Genomic DNA, 25,887 nt, shown 5'->3' with positions numbered 1-25,887 from the left:
TAAGTGCCGAACGGACTGAAGGACGGACAGAAAGACGGACGGACAACGCCAAAACAATATCTCTCCGCCTATGGCGAGAGATAAAAAGCTCCGGGTTGCAAAACCTGTACCACAATTTATCTGTTTAAGACAGACTGGACAAACTCAGCCAAATTTTATACACATTTATAAGTTTAAAAAAAAGAAACAACAAAAAAACACGAAAAAAAACATTAAGGACTAACAAAACTTTTGAGACAGCTTTAACAATTTTATTTATTAATATTTTATGAATTTCAATGTATACAAAATATCATCATCACCAATAAAACTATGTTACACTTTCTGAAAACCTACAATTTCACAGGTTACCCTATGAAAACAGGGTATGACGGTTTGTATTAATATGTTCTTGCTTTGGTTTTTCAGCATTGATGCGGACAGCTTTTGACCTACATTTCTTGAAATAACTTTGCATAAAAAATGAGTGCCAATAGAATTGAGCATTTTTCTAATGACGATATGCCAGTTATTACAAACAGGTCATTGTAAACTGATGCATATTTTAGTCGCTAACTGCAAATTGCATTTTTAAATACTTTTTATGCAATTATAAAATGCAGAAAAGTGCTAGACTCAAATCAAAAACTATAAACGCTTAATGCTGCAAAGTGACAAAACACATTATTTAATCACCAATGTTAAAAACAGACGTTCTACAAAGACAAGAGGGCCCTGATGTCCCTTAATGCTCACCTAAGTTCACCTGCCACCCAGACTTGACCTGACAGAACGTTCAAACTTAGTAAGAGAACAATGGGATGGACCTAAATGAACAAGAAAGGAACAAGGATGCCCCAACATTCCACTTTTGTCTAAAAAATCCTCTTATCTCTAGAGTGGTAAGAATGTTTTTCTAACATTTGACCTGGTGCCCTAGTTTTTGACACATGACACGAATTAGAACTTGGCTTCAATATTTTAAACAAAAAAAATCTAACCAGGTTGCATTAAGGTAGCACAAAAATGTGGCCTCTTGAGTTGTAAGAGCTAAAAGTTGACGATGAAAACCATACAACGACGGATACTGAACATATTGTGATCACAATAGCTCCTCAGGGTCCTGATACAGGAGAAATACAAAAACATGGGACAAAATTGTCACAAAACCAGGTTTTCAATAAAAAAGTCTGATAAAGGGAGACAACTGCAACTCAAAATGTGCAATGCTACTAATTGTTAATCACAATTACCCTCCTTGTTTCAAAATCAATCTGTTTTTCGACCCCGTGACCTTGTTTCTGACCCGGCATGACCAATATGCAAACTTAACCTAGATATTGTCTAGATGCAACATCTGACCAAGTTTCGTAAAGATTGGATAAAAACTATTTGAATTAGAGAGCGGACATCATGCTCAATGTTTAAAACGCACTAAGTGACCCCGTGATCTAGATTTTAACCCGGCATGACCCATATTCGAACTTGACCTAGATATTGTCTAGATACAACTTCTGACCAAGTTTAGTAAAGATCGGATGAAAACTATTTGAATAAGAGAGCGGACAAGTTTGTTCCGCCTGCCCGCCAGCCAGCCCGCCCGCATTCGCCAATCTAATAACCAGTTTTTTCCTTCGGAAAACCTGGTTAGTATAATAATGCATAAATAGACCAATAGACTGGCAACTTGTGTGATGTATTTTCTGAACTTCATCAATATCATAAACCATCACATATTTTGTTAATGAATGAAACTTTCAATACATTAACTGATGATCTTAACAGATCTTCTTGAACCCAGCTTAAAGGGGCCTTTTCACGTTTTGGTAAATTGACAAAATTGAAAAAAGTTGTTTCATATTCGAAAAATTTTCGTTTTAGTTATGATATTTGTGAGGAAACCGTAATACTGAACATTTACCATGCTCTAAAACAGCCTTTATATGCATCTTTTGACGATTTAAAAACCTGAAAATTATAAAGCGTTGCAACCCGAAACGATTGAATAATTTGGAGAGTTCTGTTATTGTCATTAAATTTTGTAAAACTACAAGGATCCCTTATATGAAGTATAAAATACATCACTTATTGTATAAGGAAAATGGCCGAGTGGTCTAATGCGTAGACTTTTTACTCCAGGACTCCAGGGGTCAGTGGTTCGAGTCCTGCTCTAATGCGTAGACTTTTTACTCCAGGACTCCAGGGGTCAGTGGTTCGAGTCCTGCTAACGGAAACCTTTTTTTCTTTTTTTTTAAATTTTATTCTTTATTTTTTACTGGAGCTTTTTAGATCCAATGTATACATTTATCAATATAAAGCATTTAATGACAAACTTCAAAACATGTCAAAATCTGTGAAAAGGCCCCTTTAATTGAACAAAAACAAAATAGTAATTGAAATAAAATTCTTTCTTTTGCATTCAGTTTACAATTAAAAGCGTAATCAAAAGTTTGTTTTGAAAGTATATAAAATGTCTAATTTAAAACAACAAAAAACAATAATATTTTCCAATGATATGAATTGACAAAGAAAGCATCAACACCATTGACTTGAAAGTTTCCCATTCTTATTACCCGTGCTTGCATTTCCAACTTATTTTTGTTACTGGTAAACATATTCCCTACATATTTCTGTTAACAGTACATGCATTTCAAGTGGTGTTTCATTGATTTCAACACTATTTTCCATCTCACCCATGTTATCTTGTCCCAGAGTCCATGCAGAAGTATGAGACTTCTTAACAAGAAGTACATCGTTAAATGTAATCTATAACATTTTTATCTGTTTTAAACGTAATCCCACCTCAACAACAAACAAGAGATGTGTTTTTCAGAAACGCAATGCCCCCTACTGCGCCGCTTTGAATTTAAAAAAAAATTGTGTGATTATATCCCTTTAAAAAATATTATTTCCCTTGTGAAAATGATCTGTACCTGCCAAATGATATAAAAATAGAAATTATCTCCCTTAAAAGCTTGTCACTTCCCTTGGATTTTGTTTTTTGACCTTTGACCTTGAAGAATGACCTTGACCTCTCACCACCCAAAATGTGCAGCTCCATGAGATACACATGCATGCCAAATATCAAGCTGCTATCTTCAATATTGCAAGTTCATGTGCTGTTATGTATATAACATCATGTTTTTCAAGTTCATGTGCTGTTATATAATATATATATATATATATATAGATGTGGATTTAAACCAGAAGATGTCCATTCGTATTTTAATGCTCCTAAACTTGAACCTCCTGTCCAGCAATCAGTCATAACTGAAATTAATAGCTAAACTGCCTACTGTTGAAACAAAAGACTGCACAAAGCAGCATGGCTTTCCCATTTCTATGGATATGGAAATCCAGCTCCAAACACAAGATATAACCTCGTGGTCAAGGTCGACCCTCATCTAGTCTAGAGATTGGTACTTTATTCTCTGCTGGGACACCACCTTCGTCATGATGCTTGGTAGAGTTTAGACACATCCTCATATGCAAGGTTTTCAACAAGCCTCCCATTGAGTGGCCCCTGAAAATAAATACCAGTTAAAACTTAATAAAATACATGTTATCAAAAGATGACAAAAAGCATGGGCACATATGAGGTTAATAAAATTCATACAATCATCTGCATATTAAGGTCATTCAAATGGGAATGTTTGAGCTACATCCACCCTATAGTTGAAGAGCAATTGAAAACACAAAATGTTTGGACTTAAAATCCTATTGTGGACAAACAAAGGAAAATAATTCATCAAAACCTAGTCACAGCTACGTTTCCTTTCTTTACAATCATCTACATATCATCTACAAATTAAGGTAGTTCAACTGTGAAAGTTTGAGCAAGATCCACCCAGTATTTAAAGAGAAATTAAAAACTCAAGTTTAGGTACATGAACACAGACCATGGGTCATAATTCTGCCAAACTTTAATGCAGCAAACAATTGCCTGTTTTGCAAGCAACTACACATTAAGTTCATTCAACAGTAAAAGTTTGAGCAAGATCTATCAGTATTTACAGAAGAGTTGAACCACACAAAGTTTTGGGATGGACGCACCGAAAGACAAAACAATGTGCATATTCCCGTATGGCCCTCTATCACCATTCCTAGCATAACTACTGTTTGTGTTATTGCAGCAACCAGATCTTAGTTTTTACTTATTTCTGTTACCATAGCATTTGTAACCATAGCAACCATGTTTTTTGTCTGTCCGAAAAATACAATAGTGTGCACTTTCCCCACTCTATCCACATACCATGTTTCATTAACCTAGCTTAAGTACTTTTTGATTGATGGCAGGATCCATATTCGGACATTCAGACAGTAGGATGGGCCAAATGGACGGACCATTTACACGTAGGTGACAAAAAAAGTTATATGATTTGCCTTACAATATTCACCACATATATATGAACAAAGTAATTACACATATAAGAAATAGAAGCTTGTCATACATACAGAACTTAACTTGACAGAGCAGTTGAACTTTTTTTCATTAATTTCTTCCAGCATGGCCGTATCTCCACGATAAGCCCCATTGACAATAAGCACCAACTTTCCTAAAGTAAATAGATATGTTTAAAAAATAAAATAAACGGGAGACAAGGTATGTGTTTGTCATAAACAATATGTCCCCTTTTGTGCCGCTTTGAAGCTATATATTTTACCTTTGACCTTGAAGGATGACCTTGACCTTTCACCACTCAAAATGTGCAGCTCCATGAGATACACATGCATGACAAATGTCAAGTTGCTATCTTCAATATTTCAAAAGTTATTGCAAATGGTAAAGTTGGCGCAAACAAACGAACAAACACACAAACAAACCAACAGACAGGGCAAAAACAATATGTCCCCCACTATAGCGGTGGGGGACATAAAAATAAGGAAAACATGGAAAGGATTTAAAAACAAACCAATCAAACATGCACAAAATACATTATAATTGGAGACTTTAAGCAAGCTTTAAATGAGGAAACAGTCATGAAAATGTGCTCACATAATGTTACTATTTCTGGTTCATAACAAGAGATGTGTTCTTCAGAAACACAATGCCCCCTACTGTGCCGCTTTGACATTTGACCTTGCAGGATGACCTTGACCTTGAACTTCCACCACTCAAAATGTGCAGCTTCATGAGATACACATGCATGCCAAATATCAAGTTGCTATCTTCAATATTGCAAAAGTTATGGCAAACATTAAAGTGTTTTTTTCGCACGGACGGACAGACTGACATTCTGACTGACTGACTGACGGACAGTTCAACTGCTATATGCCACCCTACTGGGGGCATAACAATAGTGAAGTAAATGGGATGCAAATTTTTTTAAATAATAATTTAGATCAATTTTTGTTACAGGACTCACTTAATTTTTCTTAAAAAACACCAACAAAGTTAATATTGTTATATCCAGGAAAGTGTGAGATATAAATAAGTTTAAACTAAAGCTAAGTATTGATATCTGTAAAAAAGTAATACATTTCATAAATTGTTGTATAGAATAAAATGGTGTAATAAAACAAATTTTTAAAATTAAAAATCATTTTAATTATTAAATACTTACCTGTTATCGTATGCTTATACTTTCCAAGGGGAAATAACTCATCCGGAATTTTAACTGGGAATCCGCCACCTCAATACCGCAACACAGGCCAGGTTAAACATAGTGCAATGCAACCTAGCCAAAAATCGGTAACCAACCCTCAATATTCTTTCAATATATATACAAAAATATTAATCGAATAGCGGGGTGGGAGGTGGGACTTACCGATAACAGGTAAGTATTTAATAATCAAAATGAACTTTATTTTAAAAATTTGTTTTAATGTCATAAATACTGACCTGTTATCGTATGCTGATTTTGCAGCTGCGGTGGGAAGGTTCGTATATATTTTCCCAACACAGTAGAACCCATAAACAGGGTTATCAGCTAATGATATCAAGTAATCTTCGTTAAAACGGTATTAATTATGACTTCTCGGACAGAGTAATTTGTCTATGTCGTAAAGAAGACACTACCGTTAGTGAAACCACAACAAGCCCAAACGAATACAAATTGTATTGTTGGCACTTCAGAAAACGAAGATAAAAAGATGACAAGGTGGTCGGATTCCTCCAGTAAACAGCTTAGAGCACGTCAAAAAGTGGGGTGTGATTAATATATGCCCACAAAACAGACAGAGCTCTTAATTCATGCGGTCAGATCCTAAAAAGGAATGAATCCTTAGATAGGATAAGATTAACTTTCCTTAGTCGAGATCTAACCCCGAGAAATAGAAGCCGCAGACACATCTCCCCCCCCCTTTTTTGGGGAAATGAAGAGTTTCTTTGAGAACCTCGAATGGACTTCTGACTAACACTGCTGAGATAGAACTTCAAAGCCCTGATTGCCCAAAGAAGTTTATCCTCATCTTCATGACTACCAGTTTAAGAAAACTTGGAAACTTCAAGGTAGAAGCCATATAGAGGATTTGATATTAAGCAAGGAATCCTGGCTGACACAACAAAGTGAAAACGACAATAGATCCAACTGGAATTGGTCGTATTCAACAGAAAAAGCATGAATTTCACTTCTCCGTATGGTAAAAGCCATAATAAGAAGGAAAACCGTCTTAAGATTATATTGGAACTGTTAATAAGCCTGATGAAAAAGGTTCATAGGGAGCTCATTAAGCATCCTAACATGTTACACAAGTCAAAACCGCTTAAGAAGGTAAAGGAACGAAAAACATAGTGTTGACGTTCCATAGTTTGGATCAGTTCCAAAATAGGTAAGACAGCACAGAGTTGCGATGACTTACACAAAACAAGGTATACGAAAGCATAATCTCTATCCTTTGATGAAGAAAAGAACAAATTTCTTATCATCAAGAAAAAGATGAGAAAAACCTCTATGTATCTAGCAGAGTGATTAAGGTAATAACTATGCTCTCAATTACCCAGTAAAAAAAAAATGAATTTCCATAGAACCTTTATACAGTTCTGATGGAATTATCCTTGCACAAGTAACAAGGATTGAAACTCTAACAGAAAAACGTTCTTCTGTAGAGATAACTAAAAGTTATTAATGGCCAGACATGTAGTGGCACATGTTTGGATCAGTAAAAATATGTCTCAGTGAGATATGATATTTGACCTGTGAAGAAGTTTCCTGAAAATAATTGTACAGGAGACTTAAAAGGTCGTAGAACCATAATCCCATGGTTCATTAAGTATATTTCATAAAATTATGGCAAAAACTCAGTTATTGCAAAAACTCACCAAGAAGGCAAGATATTCCAGTTTATGTCAATGGACGAATGTATAACAATCGCACACCCAGCTGGATCGATTTCTGTGAACTGCATTATTGACGTTGTTCAGCATACCGGTATACACTGCGATATACGATCGCATAACGCTAATAACTAGCGTTTGATGATAAACAACATTCTTTGATGTACTATGTTCACCATGCAACTCGTCTGCAACTTCACTGCCGCGCATGCGCAATTACATTATTGAACCCAACGGAAAAATAATTCGAAAGAAAGAACTGCAGGACAAAACGTCCAACAGGGCGTTGAGACGAACTGGTATGAGAAAGACGATAGAGAAAATTTGTTGTTCTTGCAAAGAACGAATAAGTTCCTGATTTCCAGTTACAAGGAGTGACAATATGATCACCTCCGTGTCTGTAAGTAAACCACGACCGATGTGTGATAGTTGAAACCATCACAAAGGAATCGTGAAAATGTGTTGTAAATGAAAAACAGCTATAAAGAATTTTCGCTTTTCAAGATTTAGATGTGCAGGTGATATTCGTTTGGATACCACATAATTGAGAAAATCAAGATACTTTGTTCTATGTGATCGTCCATAACCTTCACTGCTCACATCTGTATAAGATGTAAGGAAGGTTGTGGTAGAATAAACTATATTCTTGCCAAGATAATCTTCTAGTCTAGACACCACTGAATAGTGGTAAATAATGACAAAAAGATGGAAATCTGTGTCATTAAATAATCCCGAGATTAAAACAATTATCTTAAAAATAAAGCTGAAACGGACGTAAGAAAAGACGTCTCAGCAGAAGGACCGGTGACCGGACCGGTAAATACCGACCGGTGACCGGAACCATTTGTCAAGGATGGGTGGGCAAAGAAACCACGGCAAGCCAAACTTTCCCACTCCAAACACACTTGAAAATTGGTACAATAGGACAGTGTTTAACACTTATAAGTTTATGACCTATCTACAGAATATAGCCTCTTCTTGAACCAATAACAGGCGCCTTTAAAATCCTGGATAATACAGGTCGCGAAGTCATCGATTTGCGAAGTACGGAAAAATGATTGATAGTGGTACCTCCGGAATCGGAGGTGTGATGGCAGAAAAAGGTGAAAACCCTAGGGGTAACCTTAAGCGGGTCCACGCTTGCCGGTAGAATGCATGGAAGTCTTAAATTCTGACTTGATTAATCCATTTACTTCAAGACTTCTAACCGGGACGAATTCCGAAAGGAATACGACCAGTTATAGGAAGACGGCCTGTTATGGCCAGAAGTGAAATAGAAGAATAACTTTAAGATGAGGTCCCTCCAGATCCTAGGATCTAAGATCTGAGTTCAATAGGTCCTAAGCCATCTACAAGACTGTAGCCGCTATGCGGTCAATCTGATAGGCAATCCTATGTATCAGAACTCTTGTTGATTCCAGTAGCTTGAAAATATGCACTGCCGTAGGAGCAATAGAAAAGCAGAAGTCGATACAAATGTCGTCTTGCTAATCCTGCTAGCGTCATTAATGTGTCCCAACTGTTCCGTGACACTGACTGCAAATTCTGTAGCCGACAGGTAAAAGCGGTTAAAACAATTCATCCTTCGGGTCTCGAACATAAAATAGTAATGTTCGACCTCATTGCTAGTCTCCGAGCCCACTTCAGCCGATCTATCTGCAAGACCAGTAGTCTGCATGTAGCCGGTTAAGATAGAAGTACAAATAACAGATATAGCATGATTTGGTAACCGTCGCCAGTAGAACATCAGTATTGAAAAACACAAAAAGTCATGTAGATTGTTGAATCCATAAAATATAGTATTCAATACAATCATAGCCGGGGTATACAACTATGTAATGTAGACGATACCCGTGATACTAAAAATTGACCGATGAAAACACAGTGGAATACCGGTAATTGGTAAGTGGTGACCGAACCGGACCGGTCAATGACCGGTAACTGTAGCCCGGTGAACGGACCAGTCATAATATGACCGGTGACGTTACCAGTTAAAGACCGAAAAATGGTGGAATCCATATGGTCTGTTATCAATGTCAAGCATTGCTCGGAAAAGAAGATCATGCCAAAAAAATCCAATCCGATGGCGATGAGACATCACTTATTTTGACCGGTGATCAGTGATCGGTGATATGACCGATGAATGGTGACCGATGTCCGGTGATCGGGACCGGTATAATATAACTGCGTCAGAATGGAAATATCTGGTGCAGAAGAATGACCATCCACGAAGTCATCTGATAATGTTAACCGGAAAACAACGGTAGATTATCAGTATTAATAGGCATAAGTGTCCTTGTAGTCGTAGTGGAGAAAAGAACAGCTTATCCCGAAGCCTGAATGTTAAACGAACTAGTGTTCGTATACAACTACGGCTCGGTGACTGCAACATGTGTGGATGCCATAAGAAGAACCATCACACGTGGAATGGAGACATGATATTCCTAAAGGAATAAAATGGAGAACGTCGATATGACCAGTAGGTTCATTAACGCCTACGTGAGAAGTGGCGACATCCATATAACTTCGATGCCGAAATATTGTTCGGCTACGCTGGAAATATTGTCTTCTACAATATTGTCTCCGTGAGCATTGACATGATCGCTTACGAGCGTATCAACGCCGAGAACTGCTCAATGAAGGAGAGGTATGTTCGATAACTATCCAGTGGTGCTCAATGCAGTCCGCTGATGTCTACGTGAAGGTTGACGACGTCCTCGTTTCCTGCGATGTCGAGATCTGGATCGGCCGAGATGTGGATCGGCTGCGATGAGACCGAGATCTTCTAGAATAACGTCTCCGTGAGTGACGACGTGATCGCTTACGAGAGCCGCGACGATGAGAACTGCTCGACGAAGAAGAGCGTGTCCGATGTCTAATCCTTGATGAAGACAATGTATTCAACGAAGAATAGGAGAATAATTCAATGAAGAAGACCGATTCTTCTTCTTGACCGGTGACTGGTGTTATCGGTGGCATGCCTAACTGATGACTGTTGACCGGTGACCGGAGCGGTGATCAATGACCGGACCGGACCGGTGACATGACCGGACCGGTGACATGACCGGACCGGTGACATGACCGGTGACCGGACCGGACCGGTGACATGACCGGTGACCGGACCGGTGACATGACCGGACCGGTGACCGGACCGGTGATCAATGACCGGACCGGACCGGTGACCGGACCGGTGACATGACCGGTGACCTCCGGACCGGTGACCGGACCGGTGACATGACCGGTGACCGGACCGGACCGGTGACCGGACCGGACCGGTGATCAATGACCGGACCGGTGACCGGACCGGACCGGTGACATGACCGGTGACCGGACCGGACCGGTGACATGACCGGTGACCGGACCGGTGACATGACCGGTGACCGGACCGGACCGGTGACCGGACCGGTGATCAATGACCGGACCGGACCGGTGACATGACCGGTGACCGGACCGGCCGGTCAGACGTCGATCAATGGTCCGTGATCAACGTCCCCGGTGACGTACCGGTCATATCATGACCAGTGTTGTCACCGGATAATGACCGTATGGCGGATGCCAAATGGTCCGGCATTGGTCGATGTCCTTGACCAATGCCATCGGGCAAAGACCGGCTGACGGGTGTCGCCATATGGTCTGATGTTGACCGACTGTCTAAGAGACTTAGCATAGTACGGTCGCGATCGTGCCCGATACCCGGTGACTGATACTGCAACTATCATCCATGATCTGCGAAGTCACCGGGTATTTATCCACTCTTGTTTCTGCGACCATCATGTAGTCGAATATATGAAAAACAAGAGCAAAGCATATTCAACCATAAACTGGTCACAGACCAGATTATCATACGGCACATAAAATCATTATTTGACCATAATGAAAATTATAATAATACTGCCGTAGATCATAAATTAAACAAAAGTTTAATTCAAAACAGATGAAAAATAAAATGACGATCAATTAGATTGTCATACGGAACGTTACAATCATTATTGCACACAATGGCAAATGATAAACAATCTGTCAATAGAAGAACACGCTTTGCACGATCTCGTAACACATTAGAAGAACATGCTTTGCACGTTCTAGCAATGTATTAGAAGAGCACGTTTTGCACGTGGTCGTTCGCGCCTGAAAACACCCAGCATGGTAGAAATAAACCATTGTTCGATAAAAACAAGCATGGCTTACCTTTTACAAATGAAACAAAATCCATTAAATCCACACAAATTAATCCGAATGAGAAATAAAAAGATAAATAACACAATTTATCTATTCAAAACCCCAATCAACCAAGTGAAAAACAATATTTTAATTCAGAGCCGTAAAAGACACGTATACACCTGGTTGATCCGGAAAGAATATAGAGGGTTGGTTACCGATTTTTGGCTAGGTTGCATTGCACTATGTTTAACCTGGCCTGTGTTGCGGTATTGAGGTGGCGGATTCCCAGTTAAAATTCCGGATGAGTTATTTCCCCTTGGAAAGTATAAGCATACGATAACAGGTCAGTATTTATGACATTAAAATGCCTTTTTATAACAAAATACAGACTGTATCAATTATTAAAATATGGCAGAAAAACAAAGTTTATTAATTATTATACAACTCAATGTTTTTACCAATACCACATAAAAAACTTTTTATGCATTAAATGTTTTCCTTACACAGCCAAGAGAAAACAATATTCCCATTGTTCATAAATCATCTAGTGAACCTTGGAAAATGAAAGAGAAGGAGTTTTAATAATTAAAGTAATTCTTGGGCAATCTATTGTTTCAAGTGTATCATCAGCCTCTTCAATTACGCCATTTGGTCAAACTTAAAGCAATTCCATTTGTGTCTTGTTCTGAGAAAACTGGTCATAATGCATGTGCGTAAAGTGTCATCCCAGATTAGCCTGTGCAGTCCGCACAGGCTAATCAGGGATGACACTTTCCGCTTTAATGGTATTTTTCGTTTAAAGGAAGTCACTTTTTACCGAAAATCTAGTTTAAGCGGAAAGTGTCGTCCCTGATTAGTCTGTGCAGACTGCACAGGCTAATCTGGGATGACACTTTACGCACATGCATTAAGCCCAGTTTTCTCAGAACAAGACACATGTATGCTCTTGAAACAATCTACGTGCACAACATTCCTGGGGTACCTGTAGCAGGGAGGACTGTTTCCACGTGTGACTGATCCACCTTGATTTTATCTCCACTGTCAATCATCTTGATAATGGCTCCATAAACATCCTGCACTGACTGCAATACATGTAGTTATTGTTTTACAATAATACAAGAGCACCACATAACGGGTGCCAACGCTCGGCTGCGGGTGCAGTTTTGAATAAATGAAAGCTTGTCAGAATTTTTTTTTTTTAGAGGTCAAAGTGACCTTGACCTTTGACTTAGTGACCCAAAAATGGGTGTGGCATGTAGAACTCATCAAGGTGCATCTACATATGAAGTTTCAAAGTTGTAGGTGGAAGCACTTTGATTTAAGAGCCAATGTTCAAAAGGTTAACAAAATGTAAAGGTTTTAGCACAACGCTGGAAGACGACCTGGCTATGACAATACCTCGGGTTTCTCAGAAAACAGCCGAGCTAATAATAATAACATCACCATCATAATCAACCTCAGTATCTCTGTTTTGAAATTGATAAAATCATAAACTCATTTAATCAATAAACTTTAAAAACACTTTTTCATCGAAAAAAATGAGAGGTACTACAAGCAGAGAAACTGAGATTGTAAAAATAAATATGTAATTTAATTGTATGTTTACTACCCAAATTATTTCTGAATCTGTACAATATAGTTCAAATCGTAACAAGTTATTTCACGTAAGAATCAATTTTCCAGCAACATAACAACAACAATTTGTCTTAAAAACTCTTTCTAGACTTTTATAACCTGTTATCAATAAATTTTTGTAAAACACTAAACAACTTACTTTGACATATCCTTTCTTTTTATAATATTTATCACCAAGCTTTTTTGAGATCACTTTCACAACAATTCCCTCATGTAACCAATAGTCTTTTCTGTTCTTCTTTTCCTTCATTTTCTCCTCGTGCTCCATTATTTCATCCAAGGCTGATTTACGCTTATCACCCGTTGAGAGTTTTTTCGAGTCTTTCTGGCCTTGACTATTGTCTTCTTTCCCAGATGGCCCTTTGAAGACATTTTCCACTGGAACAGGCCTATGGATAGTAAAGCAGCTTGTTTGTCATGCTATGTGGTGAATAAAAGCAGCTTGTTTGTCATGCTATTTGGTGAATAAAAGCAGCTTGTTTGTCATGCTATTTGGTGAATAAAAGCAGCTAGTTTGTCATGCTATGTGGTGAATAAAAGCAGTAAATGAGCCTTGTTCTGGGAAAACAGGGCTTAACGCATGTGCGTATTAAAGTGTTGTCTCAGATTAGCCTGTGCAGACTGCACAGTTTCATCAAGATTGAGATGTAAGTGTGGCCTGCAGAGTTGTAATAATGAGTTTTTTGTTGTTTTTTTAATCTAGATTTTTTTAAGATTTGACTTGTTGACCTAGTTTTTGGATGCATGTGACCCAGACTTGAACTATTCTTGAGATAAACGTTCTGACCATGTTTCATCAAGATTGGGTAAAACAGGTTGCCTCTTGAGAGAAAGTTGCAGCATATCCCACAACCAAGGATGATCACAATAGCTCACTTGGAGCATTACATACTAAGGTGAGCTAAAAACTCAAACCTACAATCAAGTAGGCAAGTGGTATTTTTTGATGACCAACTACTGAACAAGCCATGAGCTACCGCTATCCAGTATTATTGTCAAACCCTTCTATTACACATTTTACACATCATATCTTGTATTGCCTATTTTTTATATTGTTTCAAATTATTCCATTTAAAGTTTATAATAAATGTTATACATTTTCTGTATGAACATTCTTTACAAGAAAACTAATGAATGCCTTGACTTTGTATATCTTGGTACAGCGTCAGCATATAGCAATACCTCATGATTTATTACCGTATTAAAAGACATTTCAAAGTAAACCAAATAATAACATGTTTTTTTAATGTATAAATTTTACAGATACATGTACATTTAATTATATATAATTTATCATTGATTCAATTTAAATAAAATAATAACTTACTTTGGTAATTCTGTTTTCTTTGAAGTCCCAAGGCATATTGTCACTGAAAACAGAAATAAACATCCAAGTAATAATTAAACTTAAATCTCAGTACCATTTCTATTTGATCAATGAGGGACACCAAATTAAATGTCTATCTTACAATTAATGGTTTAGCATCAATAAGGTGTTAATAAGTTGTTGCTCTTATTTAGTCAAATAATAAAATGATAACATTATAATTATAAGATATATCAATATATATTTAAACACAAACAAGGACAACGCTTTTATGCTATTTTTCTGTTTAAAGTAAGTCACTTCATAGCAAAAATCCAGTTAAGGTAGAAAGTGTCCTCCCAGATGAGCCTGTGCAGACTGCAAAGGCTAATCTGTGACGACACTTGCATTAAGCCCCACTTTCCCAGAGCAAGGCTCATTTTTATTCCCTCCATCCCCCGCAGCCTGGTCCCACCTTTCTCCTCCTCGTTGTCCCGTTTCAGTTCCGTGTACTCGGCCTCGTGTGCGTTCCTCTCTGCCTTCATTCCCCGCTCCACCTGCTCCTGTATCATCCGGGCCGCCCTCTCGTTGTCATCCATGTCCATACGCTCCTTGGCCTTCACTGAAATCCGTTTGGAGTTATTAAACCTTTGCATGCTGGGAAATTTGTTGTCTGCTAAAATATTGTCTGCTGAATTTCTAAAATTAGCATTTTTTTCGATTTTTTTTCAAAGAATACTATCAGAATAGCAAACAGTTTGGATCCTGATGAGACGCAACGTTTTGCGTTTTGTGGCGTCTCATCTAGATCCAAACTGTTTGCAAAGGCCTTCAAACTTCGGTTCCAGCACTGAAAGAGTTAAGGGCGTTTTTTTCATTTTAATCCATCAACCTGTATTAACACTCCAGTATAACAACAAATCTGTATTTCTACTTTGTTTAAAACAGCAACAACGAATTGGATTATAACTTCATTTTGTCATTTTTAAAACGTCATTAGATGTGTTTTCTTGTTTTTGTTGTTTCTCTTGGTTTTTCCTCCTTTAATTAAATTTTTTTTTTTTTAACTACGACAAATAGGTGAGAAAATGATGGGATAAATAAATACCAATTAACTGTCAAATACATATATGTTTATTTGCTCTGCATTAAACCCTGTCAGAACAAATTGCTAAGCTTGTGGTTAAGATTTTCTTTGCATAACAAACTTATATTTAACTAAACATACCAAATAGCGCATCTTAAAGGGACTGTCAACCACGAGGACGAAGAAAAGACAAGTTGTAAAATACTGTATTATTTTACAATTATTAGTTTATATTGATTAGAATATCACGACATGTATATTACATAACTTGAAAAAAGTTCATATTTTTAGTATATTTGGTAATAAAATTTCGCGATGTGAAATCGAAAGTACATCGCGAAAATAGGTGACATAACGATATACACACTATAAAGAACACAAGTAGATTGATCATTTTATATATACAATATATACAATTCACTACGCATTCACAATTTGCATTCCTATGTTTACAAGGTGACGATGATAATCAATCTTCGGGCGTTATTTATTGTTAACTGGTAGTTACCTGGTAGACATACCCAGTAAAATTTATTACCGAATATACTGAAAATATGAAAACTTAACAACTTTGTTCAAGTAATGTAATATACCAGTGGTGATATTTTAATCAATATAAACTAATAATTGTAAAAAAATACGGTTTTTTACAACTTTTCTTTTCTTCGTCATCATGGTTGACAGTCCCTTTAAGAATGAAAAAACAGCAAATAAGAAAATGCTTGATTTTTGGAACAATATAAAATTCATAAATATAATTTTTATGATCCCACATTGTTTTTTTTAATCAAAATTCTACCATAACCAACACAAACTAGAGCTTTGTCACAGACCTGACGAATACCCCCACATGCCGCATTGACACATAATATTTTGCATGTCGTCTTCACAAAAAACAGCAGACACCATTCTCAATTTTTAAAACGCACTAAGTGACCCCTTGACCTAGTTTTTGACCCAGAAAGGCCCATGTTCTAACTTGGCCTTATGATCATCTCAATAAACTTCTGACCAAGTTTGGTGAAGATCAGATGTAAACTACTTGAATTAGAGAGCGGACACCATGCTGAATGTTAAAAAATGCACTTAGTGACCCAGTGACCTAGTTTTAGGCCCGGAATGGCCCATGTTCAAACTTGTCCTAGAGATCATTTAAATAAAACTTGTGACCAAGTTTGGTGAGGATTGGATGAAAACTAATTGAATTATAGAGCGGACAACATTGTGATGTTTAAAACGCACTAAGTGACCATGTGACCTTGTTTTTGACCCGGCATGACCCATATTCAAACTTTCCCTAGACATTATCAAGATACAACTTCTGACCAATTTTGGTGAAGATTGGATAAAAACTACTTGAATTAGAGAGCGGACAACATGGTGAGGTTTAAAACACACTAAGTGACCCCCTGACCTAGTTTTTGACCCGGCATGGCCCATGTTCGAACTTGTCCTACACATCATCTAGTTACAACTTCTGACCAAGTGTGGTGAAGATCGGATTTAAACTACTTGAAATAGAGAGCGGACACTATGCTCAATGTGTAAAACATACTCAGTGACCCTGTGACCTAGTTTTTGATCTGGCATGGCCCATGTTCGAACTTGGCCTTCAGATCATCTAGATAAAACTTCTGACCAAGTTTGGTGAAGATCGGATGAAAACTACTTCAATAAGAGAGAGGACACCATGCTGAATGTTAAAAAACGCACTAAGTGACCCCTTGACCTAGTTTTTGACCCGGCAAGGGCTATGTTCGAACTTGGCCTTAAGATCATCTAGATACAACTTCTGATTAAGTTTGGTGAAGATCGGATAAAAACTACTTGAATTAGAGAGCGGACAACATGCTGAATGTTTAAAACGCACTAAGTGACCACGTGACCTAGTTTTTGACCCGGCAAAGCCCATGTTGAACTTGGCCTAGACATCATGTAGATACAACTTCTGACCAAGTTTGGTGAAGATCGCATGAAAACTACTTGAGCGGACACTTAATACGGACCGACAGACAGACCGACCGACAGACAAGTTCACTCCTATATACCCCCCTTAACTTCGTTTGTGGGGGTATGATGCACAGAACCAACAATAGCTTAGTCACATATATGATGAGCATCCAGCATCACTTTCTGAGCTATGTTCAAGGGCATTTAACTCAGGCATGTTTGGATGATTGGGGATGAAAAGGTCTTAAACATCAGCACGCTTTACGGGGTGATGAAATACTAGTATGTAAAGTTTAAATTTAATCTCATGAGAAAGTTGGAAGTGGTTCAATCCACACATTCTTTGCTGACAAAAAGTGTGTTAAATAAGTGTGATATTGAAAATGAAGAAATAAGCTGAAATGAGGAAAAATCAAGACCCTAGAATGTCATGCCATTCTCCAGGATCATTGTTAATGCTAAGGGGCAAGGACAAAGACGTTAAGTTGGCAATTATTCATTTTTTCAAATTGTATGTGTACTTTATTAGTTGCTGCCTAAGAAGTACTTCAAAGCAAAAGCAAACAAAAGAAGAAATATTTTAACAAGCATAAAAGAAATATTTGGACACTTTCGTTCAGTGGTTCCCCTGAACAGCACATTCATGTCTGAGATAAGAATGCCTACACTGCTCCTGTTTCTTGATGGTCTCAGGGTCCCTGTCAATGTACTTGACAAACCAGCCCTTCTCTGTGTCATCCACCTCACAGTGACCTGAAACATCCCACATTAACCCATTTATGCCCAGTGTACTCTCACATCCTTCTAAAGTGGAGCAATTTATTTCAAAAATTAAGGGTGTCTAGTATATCTATATTTCTTTATTTAGAATATTTCTTACAGAAATTCCTTAAAGCAAACAGCGCAGACCCTGATGAGACGCCGCATCATGTGGCGTCTCATCTGGATCTACGCTGTTTGCCAAGGCCTTTTTTCTAGACGCTAGGCATAAATGGGTTAAACTCTAAATACAGTAACTTACTGGTATTATAATCCACTGAAATTACAATGTAAAATTCCCTGATTTTTCTTGCTACAAGAAATTTTATTTTGCCTCATTTTAATATATTGTAAACCCTTTACCACTTATGATACGTAGTTTGACGCACTTGTAGTCCCTTAGAAAGTTAAAGTCAATTAAAGACCTTTCTTACTAGATTCAAGTTTTTAAAGCTTCATCTCAAACCCGTACATACTGATGAGCAGCAAACATCATAAAACCTGAACAAACTGCGAGTTACTCGCTGGCTGTTCTGGTTTTTTGCTGTTTGCACATAGCCATTTTCACTTTGCTTTTGAGAGGGAAAGGGTTAATTTACTTTTATAATAAATGCAAGATTTATTGAACATGTTTGCTATGTTAAACTATAATTCACAACAAAACAGCAACACATGGTCATCAAAAACAGAAACATCAACATCATGAAATAATTTGGGAATTGAAAAGACAAAATATTATAGTGAAATCCAATTCACCTTCCCGTCCAAGCCACTTGACAAAGTCCGTAAGTGTCTCCCACTGGGTTGAGTTCATGTGGGTGTGATCCCTCTGGGAGATGTACTCCTGGTACACGACATTGCAGTGCACACGCTTTGTGCCGAACCTGCGCCGTAACAGTTCCAAATATCCGTCTTGAAAGTCCCTGAATTAATATGATTGTACCACTTACTTAGATATTGTTTACACAACACGCTCATATTTCTTGCAACTGAGTTTTTCATCAAATTCTTTGGTGTCAACTTGTTGTCTTTGGAGTTTATTCCATTAAAAATATTTTCTTTGCCTATCCTAAATACTATTAAAACAGAGAAGGTGAAAAAAAGCATAAACATTAGACACAGAACCAAGCCCATAACAACTAGAGCTTTGTCACAGACGTGACAAATACCCCCACATGCCACATTTACACACAATATTTTGCATGTTGTCTTTACAAAAAACAGCGGACACCATGCTTAATGTTTAAAATGTACTAAGTGACCCCGTGACCAGTTTTTGACCCGGCATGGCCCATGTTCGAACTTGACCTACAGACCATCTATAAAACTTCTGACCAAGTGTGGTGAAGATCGGATGAAAACTACTTGAATAAGAGAGCGGACACCATGCTCAATGTTTAAAATGCACTAAATGACCCTGTGACCTAGTTTTTGACCCAGCATGACCCATTTTCGAACTTGATCTAGACATCATCTAGATACAACATCTGACCAAGTTTGGTGAAGATCAGATGAAAACAACTTGAATTATAGAGCGGACACGTAATACGGACCGACCAACTGACCAACCGACAGACAGACAGACAAGCTCACTCCTATATACCCCCTAAACTTCGTTTGTGTGGGTATAATAACTTATGAATTAAAAAAAACATAGATTAGATTTTTAAATAATTACTTGGAAAATGTGTCAATGTATTCATCCGGGTTTTCTGCAAAAAGCAGCAGCTGCCTCTGATGGGACTCCGACATCATGTGACATTTGAAGCCATTCTGAAAGATTGACCAGATGAACCTATTTTACTTGCTTGGAGCCCATTCAAGGTTGTTGGTTCTTCATAAACGACAAAATATGTGTGAGGCTTTGCAAGATTATAACAATCAAGTAGGACAAAATATGTGAGGACTTGCAAGATAATAACAATCAAGTAGAACAAAACACAGGTGGTTAGCGTGTGGCTATGATATTAATTAGTGGAAACATCATTTTGAATGATAAATAATCATATTATAACGAGAAATTAAATTTTATGAAAAAAAAAATCACTATCAAATATATATATAACAAGGTATGCAACTCAAAATCACCCCAAAACGGGGTGCATCGCTTTGAACAGCCATATCTTCATCAATTGTGCAGCGATTTTCACCATCTCGGTCTTATTCAACGCAGAAATGAATTTCCTTTCTGGAAATGTATATGTCTTGCAATATTTTTACAAATGCTGGGTCAACTTTTAAGAAATAACACGATACACAACTCGCATGACCCAGTTGACAATGATCATGCAGACTTTAAAACTGAAATCTTCACAGAGTAAAGGGCATCTTCCCTACAAAGTTCATGTACCTCGATACCATAATTCAATAAAACGTATGAAAAAACATTATTATCGTTCTTGTTGTTACATTATGCATCAAGACTAACTGTCCAGCGCGGTTTGAAACCTTTGTTTACATACATTTCATCTAACTGACATTTTAAACACACGAGTGATTTCATTAGTTCCAATGCGGAGGTGTGTCTTTACAACTGGAGCTTTCATTCATAAAGACTGCATGATCATTGTAAACTGGGTCATGCGAGTTGTGTATCGTGTTATTTCTTAAAAGTTGACCCAGCATTTGTAAAAATATTGCAAGACATATACATTTCCAGAAAGGAAATTTATTTCTGCGTTGAATAAGACCTAGATCGTGAAAATCGCTGCACAATTGATGAAGATATGACTGTTCAAAGCGATGCTACCCGTTTTGGGGTGATTTTGAGTTGCATACCTTGTTATATATATATTTGATAGTGGATTTTTTTTTTCAGAAAAGTTAATTTTTCGTTATAATATGATTATTTATCATTCAAAATGATGTTTTCACTAATTAATATCATAGCAACACGCTAACCACCTGTGGGACAAAATATGTGAGGCCTTGCAAGATTATAACAATCAAGTAAGACAAAATATGTGAAGCCTTGCAAGATTATAACAATCAAGTAGGACAAAATATGTGAGGCCTTGCAAGATTATAACAATCAAGTAGGACAAAATATTTTAAGCCTTGCAAGATTATAACAATCAAGTAGGACAAACCTGTACCAGTAGATATCCCTATTACTAATCCATTCTTATACAATATCAAACACAAACCAATACCAAATTGACACAACTTCTTGGTTCTTGGTTAATTTTTCATATGATTACATTCTTGTGGGGTAAGAATTTAATGTAACAATACGATTGTCTAAAAACAATCCTCTTATAAATTTTAAGAAAAAATATGATTGTCTCAAAACCATCCTCTTATAAATTTTTAGAAACAATATGATTCTCTCAAAGCTACATGTATCCTGGTATGAATTTAAAGTAAGATTTTATTTTCTAAAATCAAGAATGGTATGAATAAGAAGTAACAATATGATTGTCTTAAAAATATCCTGGTACGAAATCGAAGTCACAATATGACAAACATATTGCACCGCATAACGGCAGCCACGCTCGGCTGCGAAAGCTTGTCAGATTTTTTTAATTTTTTTTTAGAGGTCACAGTGACCTTGACCTATTGGCCTAGTGACCCAAAATGTGTGTGGCGTGTAGAACTCATCAAGGTGCATCTACATATGAAGTTTCAAAGTTGTAGGTGGAAGCACTTTGATTTTAGAGGCAATGTTAAGGTTTTTGTTAAAGTGTTATATTAGAGGTCACGGTGACCTTGACCTTTGACCTAGTGACCCAAAAATGGGTGTGGCATGTAGAACTCATCAAGGTGTAACTACATATGAAGTTTCAAAGTTGTAGATGGAAGCACTTTGATTTTAGAGCCTATGTTAAAGTTTGACATTAGAGGTCACAGTGACCTTGACCTTTGACCTAGTGACCCAAAAATGGGTGTGGCGTGTAGAACTCATCAAGGTGCATCTACATATGAAGTTTCAAAGTTGTAGGTGGAAGCACTTTGATTTTAGAGCCAATGTTAAGGTTTTAGCACGACACCTACGGCGAACGTAGACGAGCTGGCTATGACAATAGCTGGGGTTTTCTCCGAAAACAGCCTCGCTAATAAAAAAACAAGCTGTGAATGAATTTTAATGTATTTAAAGTAAATGTTTCATTAATTGATTCGATTTGAAACACTGTAGAAAACGAGTTGACATCAAGGCAGTACACACTTACAACACATCAAAAGTTAAGAATCATGAAAAGCATGCAGTCTTGCTTATTTATGATACATTCTTAGCTCAAATACTAATTTAAAATTAAAACAAGAGATGTGTTCGTCAGAAACACAACGCCCCCTACTGCGCCGCTTTGAAATAATAATTTTTATTTGACCTTGAAGGATGACCTTCACCTTGAACTTCCACAACATAAAATGTGCACGTTCATGAGATACACATGCATGCCAAATATCAAGTTGCTATCTTCAATCGTGAAAAAGTTATGGCCAACATTAAAGTTTTTTTTCGGACGGACGGACAGACGGACAGACTGACATACTGACGGACAGTTCAACTGCTATATGCCACCCTATTTGGGGCATAAGGGGGCCAAAAAATATATCATAAATTTAAGATGTAAACTCTGTATATAATATATTCTGTGTACCACAACCTTACTGACATGACTCTTACCTCATCTCGACACTGTTTCTGACACATCTGACAATACCACCTCAGTTTCTGCAAACCCTTGGCTTTGATGCGATTTGCAATGGCTTTAGGAGTTAAAAAGCCAGCTTTCTCTTTCCCCATGATGGCAAAATTTCCAGTGACGTATTAAAACTAAACTGCAACAGATACAATTCATTAAATGTCCAGTAACGTATTAAAAGTGTAACAGATACGATTCAGTTAACAAGCACATCCATTCAATCACTATAGACCTAAAGTTATGGTTTGGTTCTGGCAACACAGTCCTGACCCTTTTCTCATACTCCAAGGTTTTGGAATCCATTACAGATAAAATTGAGGGATAACAGACCCAACAAATATTTCAAAATCAGCCATGGCATAGTTTCAAGGGATTTGAGTGGTTGATGTTATACATGTACTGTATATATACTTATACTGTTTCCAAGTGTACACTTTTTTATGTTGCCAGTAGGGTGGCATATAGCAGTTGAACTGTCTGTCAGTCACTATGTGTGTATGTCAGTATGTGTGTATGTCAGTGTGTGTATGTCAGTCTGTCCGTCCGTCCGAAAAAAAAACTTTAACGTTGGCCATAACTTTTGCATTATTGAAGATAGAAACTTGATATTTGGCATGCATGTGCATCTCACGGAGCTGCACATTTTGAGTGGTGAAAGGTGAAGGTCATCCTTCAAGGTCAAATGTCTAATATATGGCGTCTGTCCGTCCGTCCAAAAACTTTAACATTGCCATACATTTTTCACTATTGAAGATAGCAACTTGATATTTGGCATGCATGTGTATCTCATGGAGCTGAACATTTTGAGTGGTGAAAGGTGAAGGTCAAGGTCATCTTTCAAGGTCAAATGTCAAATCTATGGCATCTGTCCGTCCGAAAACTTTAACATTGGCCATAACTTTTTCAATATTGAAGATAGCAACTTGATATTTGGCATGCATATGCATCTCACGGAGCTGCACATTTTGAGTGGTGAAAAGTGAAGGGCAAGGTCATCCTTCAAGGTCAAACGTCTAATATATGGCGTCTGTCCGTCCGTCCAAACACTTCAACATTGGCCATAACTTTTTCAGTATTGAAGATAGCAACTTGATATTTGGCATGCATGTGTATCTCATGGAGCTGAACATTTTGAGTGGTGAAAGGTGAAGGTCATCCTTCAAGGTCAAATGTCTAATATATGGCGTCTGTCCGTCAAAAAACTTTAACATTGGCCATAACTTTTTCAATATTGAAGATAGCAACTTGATATTTGGCATGCATGTGTATCTCATGAAGCTGCACATTTTGAGTGGTGGAAGTTCAAGGTCATGGTCATCCTTCAAGGTCAAGGGTAAAAAAAATAAAATCAAAGCGGCGTTCTCATGAAGCTGCACATTGTGAGTGGTGGAAGTTAAAGGTCAAGGTTATCCTTCAAGGTCAAAGGTAAACAAAGAAAAAAAATCAAAGTGGCGTTCTCATGAAGCTGCACATTTTGAGTGGTGGAAGTTCAAGGTCAAGGTCATCCTTCATGGTCAAAGGTCAAAAAAAAAAATTTCAAAGCGGCGCAATAGGGGGCATTGTGTTTCTGACGAACACATCTCTTGTTTCCAAAGCAAAACAATTTCTAACAAGAGCACCGCATAACCAGTGCCATGCTCGGCTACGGGTGCAGTTTTGAATAAATTAAAGGCCACAGTGACCTTGATCTTTGACCTAGTGACCAAAAAATGGGTGTGGCGTGTAGAACTCATCAAGGAGCATCTACATATGAAGTTAAGATTGCAGTGGTGTAGTGGATGAGGTGTCCGCTTTGCGATCGGGAGTTCTTGGGTTCGCTCCCTACTCGGGGAGCGTTCTCATTATCTCCTCCAAAGACACCAAGTACTGGTTCTTCCCAGGAAATGGGCTCGATAATGTCCCTCTGCCTATAATGCTCTAAAGGGCGCTTGGCAGTATATTATAGGTATAGTTTCAAAGTTGTAGGTGGAAGCAATTTGATTTTAGAGCCAATGTTCAAAACCTTAACAAAATGTTAAGGTTTTAGCACGACACGGATAGCGGAGGACATGATGAGCTGACTATGACAATACCTCGGGTTTTCTCCAAATACGCCGAGCTAAAAAGAGAAGTCCTGCCAAGAAACCAGCTGTTTCAACCCAGAAAACAATTGCAATCAATTATTGAATAAAAAGCTGATATGCAAGTTAAATGTTTATATAATTCAACATATTTTTTTAGAAAAAAGCTTGCAAAAGTATTGTCAATCATTTAAAACATTGTTTCTATAAATAATGAAAATAAGTTTCACTGTACAATTTTAATGAATACTTTGAAGCTTCAAACAAATCATGTGATCATATAAAAAGGGCATGGTGGGGTTTGGAGGGGGTAGGGTGAGACGTTGAGGTGCTGCAACCTTTTATTCTAGCCTAGCTTGAGCACTGTTGCAGCATAAGCACACCCCGATACAATTATAATCATTCACAAATAAATATTTTTTATCGTTTTTTTGTAATTAGAGCAATGACTTACAAGGTTGTTCTATTCTAACAGAAATTTTTTAGATCTGAACAGCATATCTAAATGCATAGTGTTAATGTGATGGAGGAGAACAAATCCAGATAAAACAAGATGAGATTTATTTAAAATAATTAGATACAAATGGAACCACAGACAATATATCATATATTTGCCATTTTGAAATAATGGTTTGCAATGTTGTGGATCAGCATTTAAACTGTCATATTCCTTTTTTGCTTTCAGTACAAAAATGGTCAAAAGACAGTCTGCTTATCTGCACATGAAGACGTTCGAAAGAGCAGAAAAAATATAATTTTCGAAATCAACTGACATTTTGAAAACATGCTAACATTTCGGATATTTAAACATAACGATTCATACTTTTGCATCAATCCTATTTTGTTCGCAAGTATTCATAAGTGATCTTACAGTTACGCTAAAATATCATGTATACTATTCAAATCTGTGTATGCTTTTGTTTGCCAGAGCCGTTGATCTACGTCTCTGTGTTTATAACTTTTCTTCTTTAGAACTATCCGAAAACGCTATTTAAATTAAAAGTCGTGAAAATAGCACTTAATAGGCG

The 25,887-nt window shown here is 37.4% G+C and overlaps 1 protein-coding gene across 4 annotated transcripts; it reads right to left on the bottom strand.

The window, feature by feature from the left end:
- Positions 1–237: 237 nt before the first annotated feature.
- Positions 238–25,887, bottom strand: LOC127882053 (DNA/RNA-binding protein KIN17-like). 4 transcript variants are annotated; one of them, XM_052430452.1, is made up of 11 exons: positions 25,756–25,887; positions 22,781–22,935; positions 19,832–19,926; positions 18,910–19,076; positions 18,061–18,147; positions 14,833–14,979; positions 14,379–14,421; positions 13,191–13,440; positions 12,399–12,498; positions 4,435–4,535; positions 238–3,502 (listed from the first exon to the last, which is right to left on the bottom strand). In XM_052430452.1, exons 2-11 carry the CDS (start codon positions 22,898–22,900, stop codon positions 3,431–3,433), a joined length of 1,182 nt encoding a protein of 393 aa, XP_052286412.1. In that variant the 5' UTR covers positions 22,901–22,935; positions 25,756–25,887; the 3' UTR covers positions 238–3,430. The 4 variants fall into 4 exon arrangements, with proteins under 4 accessions (XP_052286412.1, XP_052286411.1, XP_052286413.1 ...); XM_052430451.1 differs by having other exon boundaries at positions 25,737–25,862; XM_052430453.1 differs by having other exon boundaries at positions 25,731–25,850.

Source organism: Dreissena polymorpha, chromosome 5 (genome assembly GCF_020536995.1).
Source record: "Dreissena polymorpha isolate Duluth1 chromosome 5, UMN_Dpol_1.0, whole genome shotgun sequence".
Taxonomy (NCBI): Eukaryota; Metazoa; Mollusca; class Bivalvia; order Myida; family Dreissenidae; genus Dreissena; species Dreissena polymorpha.
This window is presented reverse-complemented; position numbering and strand designations above follow the sequence as displayed.

Bases quoted from the DNA above. Each gene is read 5' to 3' on its own strand.
- LOC127882053 (XM_052430452.1), bottom strand. From the start codon at position 22,900: ATGGGGAAAGAGAAAGCTGGCTTTTTAACTCCTAAAGCCATTGCAAAT. The intron at 19,927-22,780 runs GTAAGAGTCATG...TCAATCTTTCAG, and splicing joins AGAAACAGTGTCGAGATGAG to AATGGCTTCAAATGTCACAT. The intron at 18,148-18,909 runs GTGAATTGGATT...GGGATGTTTCAG, and splicing joins CAAGTGGCTTGGACGGGAAG to GTCACTGTGAGGTGGATGAC.